The sequence below is a fragment of the Grampus griseus genome, assembly GCF_964374135.1.
Source record: "Grampus griseus genome assembly, chromosome: 11".
Lineage (NCBI taxonomy): Eukaryota > Metazoa > Chordata > Mammalia > Artiodactyla > Delphinidae > Grampus > Grampus griseus.
Window position 1 is genome coordinate 37,885,490 of NC_139005.1, and position 6,508 is coordinate 37,891,997.

Sequence of the window (6,508 nt, forward strand, 5' to 3'; positions counted from 1 at the left end):
CACAGCAGGGATAGGAATGAGGAGGAGGTCTCCGGGGCTCTCACATGTTCCAAAATCAGAGCTTAAATATCTTCCAAACCTGGTTGAAATGTATAATGGTGTCAGAGTAAAATGTGATATAGAAGGTATAAACTGGGTAGGGCACCTTAGAGCCTTTTTCCCTCTTTAAAAAAAAATAAACTCTGTACTGTAACTCTAAGAAATTTGGAGAGGTATTTGCTATAGAGGGTGCTTAACACAAAAGTAGCAAAATCAGATCACATAAAACATCTTAGATGTATATTTTTAAATAGGCAAATAAAACAGAACATCAAGTCGCAGAACACATATATTTACAATAATTCAAATGTCCAAAGCACAATACAGTGGTATCTCTTTAACAGTTCATATAATTTAAGACATACATTCACACAAGCATATGAACAAATACTAGAGTCCTAGACCAAAGGCTGAAGAAGTTCCTCAGACGTTCTGGCACTGACACCTACATATTTATGGCAACAGATAATGATGGCTTTAAACTTTCAGTAAGATCTTTTGCACAAAGATAGGAAATGTACAGAATGGGAAGAAGACAGTCAAACAAATGTACCTTTACTGTACTATTTATCTAACACCACATGGGATGCGGCACTGCTCAGTAAATTTGATCAGGATAGTCTATTTACTCTGGTCTGCAATGATGACATGAACCGAATTATTCCCAAATCTAACTTCACTTTGCGCTTTATAAATAATTGCTGCTTGGTTCTTCCTTCTACATCTTTGAAAAATGAACACAACGCTTTTCTTTAACATAACTCGACTTTGGTGCCAGTAAGTTAGTAAAACCCCTTTTTTAAGAATACTAATACTTGGAACTTATTTTTTCTTTTAAGAATCCTGAGTGAAAGGACAGTGTCAGTGATATCACCTCCAGGCCAGCTTTGAGATTATCAGTGGTGCTAAAAACTAAGCTACTATCTAGAACTTAAACTCTGAAAACAACCCCATCTTTCTCTGGCACGAACCCAAGTGTGTCAGCACATTTCCTATTAACCAGAGAAAGAGACACTTCGGTTGTATTTCAGAAAAACAAAACAACCCCATTTCTGTCCTTCTGTTTATTTCTGCAGACCACACACAAAGCGGAATATGAAGAGATTCAATCACTGCGTCATAAAAATACAGGCACAAAATTAAGTGGACGCCACAAAGGGTGTGTCTGAAAACACTGAATTGACTGAATCTGAGTCAGATTTCACCCTTGTGGACTTTAAGATGCCCTCAGCTATGACCGTTTCACTGGGAAAGAGCCTGACTTTCCCATTCTGCCCTGTTGCAGTATCCTTCAGGGGTTCCAAAAACACCACTCTTTTCCCAGCCCCTGCCTTCCGTTCATCGGCGGGGGCATCGCTTTCAGGGCCAGAAGTGAGAATAGATGCATGGGCATTGCTTTGGTTTAGCATATTTTTTCGTCTCTTGGGTTTACATTTGCAGGGACACGGTGTCAGATAGAGGTACAGAAGTACCAAAACAATGCTGGCCACACAGGCTGCAAGAGTGGTAAAAGCCGTGTTAAATGCCTCGTGAGCATGGGATCTGTTTACGGTGAAATTGCTCACGTTTATTGTGATATCCACAGTTTCATTTAACAGACGTTGCCGATTCATTGCAACACAGGAATACACTCCAGCATCCTCAAAACGAGGACTTTCTATAACCAGACTTCCATTGGGAAATATGTGAAAGTTTTCTATCTCTTTATCGGGCTCCAGCACTCTGTTATCTGGACCGACCCACATGAAATCGGTATTCACGTTACCAGTCTTGCTATCACAGTGGACAATCAGCCTTTCCCCCACTTGCGCCTCATGAATAAAGCCAAGGGCACGGAAGGAACCATTGATGATACTGTCAGAGCAGTTCATAAAGCTATCCTGGAGCAGAAGCACCTGATGGAAGTGCCTAGCGTCAGACCACAAGCGACAGGTATAATCATTCTTAAAATCCATCACTGAGCTGAAGTGCCTACGATACCAAAAGGTCAGCAACGAGTAAAGGGAACAGTCACAGACAAATGGGTTTCCATGAAGGTAGATGCCTCTCAGCTGCCTTCCTGGCACTAAATTTATATGATGCATCGGCAGGGAGGGGATCCGGTTATAAGAAACATCTAGAAACATCAGTTCTGCCAGCTTGAACCTTCCAACGTACAAATCCATGGGAAACTGCGTGAGAAAGTTTCCACTTAAGTAGAGTTTCTGCAGTTGGGAGAGCCCTCCAAACGCTGAAGGGTCGAGATAGGAAATGTGATTGTTGTAAAGCAGGAGCACTTCCAGAACCTTCAACTCCTGGAACACTGCACTTTTCACAGTCTTCAGCTTGTTGGACGATAAGTCGAGACACTTAAGATTTGGCGTGCTGGAAAAACTGTCCGTAGAAATGCTCGTGATGTTGTTATGCCGAATAATGAGGGTGTTCAGCTTTACAAACGACACCGGAATCCACTCAGAATCCAGGAGCCCGATTCTGTTATAACTCAGATCCAGTCTCTTGATCAGTCTGAAAAGGTTCCCAGGCACCTTGGACAGGTTTTTGTTGGTGCAGCTGACGATGTCAGTGGCACAGATGCAAGCGGTGGGGCACACCCCGGAGGCCCCACGGCTCGCAGTCACCGTGATCACCAACAAACACAGCAGTTCCCTGCAGCCCGGTCTGACAACTCCAGGCAGGGTGGGCAGTGCGTGTAAACGTAAAGACATTATGGTCGCCTCTAGGGCTCTTCCAGGCGCCTTTTCCACCAGCTCAGCCTCCCACCAGTGAACCTGGTAAACAATCAATATTTAAAGAGGGGTAAAAAAGCAAAGTTAACTAGCACTAGTTAGCCCTTAAGAATAATATCTGGCTTTCTTTCCAATAACTTTTGAAATGAAAGCTTTTGGGTTTTTTTCACACTGGGGAGCCTACATGTCCTTTTTACTGTTGGATGCAATTTTTCCTGGGTGACTCCTGCTTACAGACATTTACAGTCTCATTCTATCAACACAACCGTCTCAATATCAGAAACTCAATTGTTTTTTAAGGTGCATCCTGCGTTGTTTTTTTTAACTCTCTCCAAGAGTCACAAAAATATACAAACGCATCTTATAAACAATTACACGGAAATACTTAGCAAGCCACCCGTCCAGAAAGCAACTCACGGAGCTGGGAAGCCTCACGGGCTCCGGGGATAGGCCGCCGACGGTGGTGTCTTCTGCAGGTCTGTGCGTCTGTCTGTCTGTCACTCCGGCATCTTACGAGTTCCTTTCCCTTTAGCTCCCGGCGGGCGGCAGCCTCTCGCTGGCTCGCAACTTTGGGGAGTTTCAGGCAGCCGCAGCGGCGGCAGCAACCCCGGGCGCAGGAAACGTCTCGGCCGGCTGCGGTTGCTTCTCCCCGGCTCTCTTCATTGCTCTGCTGAAGGTACCGCCTGGGCGCTCTGGCCGTCGCGTGCCCGCGCGCGGGGCGCCTTGCTCCCGGAGCCTGGTCCAAGGGGCGGAGGCGCGGGGAGCGGGTCGGACCCGGCCCCGCCTCTCCGCGCACCGGAGGCTGCAGGGCCCGGGTTCCCGGGCGGCGCCGGCCGGGTTTTATCCCCGCGCGCCCGGGGTCGGGTGCGGGGCTGGGAGACCGGTCCCGCCCTCGCACGTCCTCCCTCCAGCGGGAACCAGCTCCCGGGCTGCGGGCCGGGGGCGCGCGGCGCGGGGAGGGGGCGGCTGCGCAGCCAATCGGGGCAGCGGCCGGCGCCCCCTTCGCCCCCACCCGGCAGCCCCGCCGCCAACTCCACCACCCTCCCCCCACTCCCGGGTCCCGGGAGAGCGGCCGCGCGGGCGGGGCGGGGCGGGGGTCGACACCTGAGGCCGTGGGCGGCGTCCCCCGGCGTGAGGACGCGGTCGCGCACTCCTGCCAGTCGCGTCCGCGAGCCCAGCCGGGGTCAGCAGGGTGATAGGGTTGGGAGAGGATAAGGGACACGCCCAGTCCCGGAGGGAGAGGTCGCACCCTTCAAGACCCACTTCGTCGCGGCAGCGCAGGTCGCCTCCCTCTCCCACCCAGTCCGCTGAGCTCCCCGACCTCTTTACGGCTTGCTTTGGGCGAAGGCCAAGGGGCTCGCAAAGCGCTAAGTGCAGTAGGTTTTAAAGGTTTACAAAACAAACACAGAAGCTGCCTTCCGTCTCCGCCGTCATTTGGGGGCGGGGGGGGGGCGCAGAGAAATGGGGCACGTTCCCTCCGGTGCAACAGGATCTCTTCTAGGGGAAAGGAACCGGGAAAGCGCAGCGGGGACACTCCGCAGCTCCCTGGGAAAGTTCTGTCCCTTTCCCAACTCAGGAGGAAGCATCAGCGATGGTCCCCCGTTCGCGAAGGAGAAGCTCAGGAAAGAAGGGTTGGAACCGACCTTCCGCCTGGAAAGCAAAGATAACAGTATTCAGCTTGAAAGAAAAAGGAAAAAAGAAAAAAAATCCCAGATCCAGACTTTTTTTTTTTTTCAAAATGTGTTCGCGCCGGACAAGGGCTGATCCCAGACAGAAGGGGTGTCTTGCGCGGAGGTTCTTCATCCCTTCGCGAGAGGCAGGCTAGGAAAGTTGCAAGCAGGGTGGACAAGGCCAGGTGACAAGATCAGGCAAAATGAGGTGGGGGAAGGGGAGTGGAGCTGATGAGCTTTTCGATTAAAACTCCATTTTTGGTTGATTCCGAGATCAGTTTTAACGATGGGATTTGACTGAGCCAACTGACCCATTTAGCTGTTATATCCGGATTAACAAGAACTAAATTACTGCGCTGACGAGAGATATTAACCAAAGCAGAAGGGAGGGGGACATTGAAAAGAGGACCAAATTGAGAACAACAGTTGGGGGCAGGGCACATAACTTGTAATATTACTTAAAAAATAGAAGCGATGACGTAGACAATCAACTGCCCCCCCCACACACACACACACTTGCGGTACCGTGAATTTAGTGAGAGTTGTTCTCTACATTGTCCGTGAATGGATTCATGTGGTAGCACAGATCTGCTAGGCTAGTGCCAAATTTAAATAGAATTGTGTGCATCGTTAATTTAGTTAGGCTTTTTGTGGGATGAATCTGAAATAGCACCTGGTAAATTAAGATTTTTCAGGTGAGAGCAGCTTCATTCAGATTAGTTTCAGTTTTATGAAAAGTTGAAGTTTATCATAAGACTACACAGCCTGAAATGCTTCCGGAACGCATTCCTTACTGCGAGCTCCCAGGGGAGAGGAAGAGGTTGAGATTTTCTGAAGTATACGCCACACGTCCTTGGGTTCTCAAAGAAACTTGGTCTCCAGGCCATTTTTACAGTTAGAATGATTAACACAGAGAAACAGATTAAAATTACTCAGAGGCATACCTTTTAAATGACTCATAAATGACCAGATGTTTGCAGTGTTTTACTAAGTAACTAACATCCTATTCAAAGGAAAACATGAAAGTGGGAGAAAGACCTGTATTTAAAAGGAAAAGAGTCTAAAAAGAAAAGTGATTTCAGGGGCTTCCCTGGTGGTGCAATGGTTAAAGAATCCGCCTGCCAATGCAGGGGTCACAGGTTTGAGCCCTGGTCTGGAGAGATCCCACATGCCCTGGAGCAACTAAGCCCGTGCGCCACAACTACTGAAGCCCGCGCGCCTAGAGCCTGTGCTGCGCGACAAGAGAAGTCACTGGAATGAGAAGCCCACGCACCGCAACAGAGAGTAGCCCGCGCTCGCCACAACTAAAAGAAAGCCCTCGCGCAGCATAGAGGACCCAACACAGCCAACAATAAAATTAATTAATTAATTATTTTAAAAAAGTGACTTTCAAAAATGGAAACAATGGTAATGTTATGTTATTAGGGCTGAAGGCACATCTTAGAAATATTATGCAAAGATTACACAGCCTAAATAAACTACATGCACTCAAATCCACAGGCAAGTTTATTTATCTCTTTAGAGACCTGATTTTTGGGATTCTGCACATTTGCCAAGGGGAAAAGAGTTTTGAAAGGGATGGGTTTACTTGGCTTGCTGAAGAGAAAGCTAAGAGTTGACTGTAATAATGGTATAAGGTGAGACCTTACTTTGTAGAGGATAACTTTATATCTTTCTGGCATCCCTTCCCCTTCTTCTACCAGATGCACTCTTCCCACTCGAAGGTATATTCCACAAGGGTGAAATGTTATGTCTTGGACACTGCTCTTTTCTTAGCTTCTAGAACCATTGAAGGAATTTTTGATGAATCAACTGCTGAATGGAGAACCTATTCTAGGCTTACGTGACCTGAATCTGCTCATAGCCCTCCTGCTCTTTATACTTCAAAAAGCTTTTCTGAAAAACAGAAGAGAGGAAAAGACGAGCCCTGCGAACATTATTTGAGTCCTGGATCCCGCAGTGCCTGAAAGCCACTGCACAATTTTACTTCCTTTCTAATTACATTCTCCACCCCGCATCCTTTTTCTTTTTCTTCTCCCGCCCCCTCCTCCTCCTTTGCTTAAATTATTTTGA

At 47.8% G+C, this 6,508-nt stretch overlaps 1 protein-coding gene across 1 annotated transcript; it reads right to left on the reverse strand.

Annotated features, from left to right (window-relative positions):
• Nucleotides 1-257: 257 nt before the first annotated feature.
• On the reverse strand, nt 258-3,488 carry AMIGO2 (adhesion molecule with Ig like domain 2). The gene is made up of 2 exons (XM_082666771.1): nt 3,183-3,488; nt 258-2,807 (listed from the first exon to the last, which is right to left on the reverse strand). Exon 2 carries the CDS (start codon nt 2,742-2,744, stop codon nt 1,179-1,181), a length of 1,566 nt encoding a protein of 521 aa, XP_082522897.1. The 5' UTR covers nt 2,745-2,807; nt 3,183-3,488; the 3' UTR covers nt 258-1,178.
• Nucleotides 3,489-6,508: the final 3,020 nt, after the last annotated feature.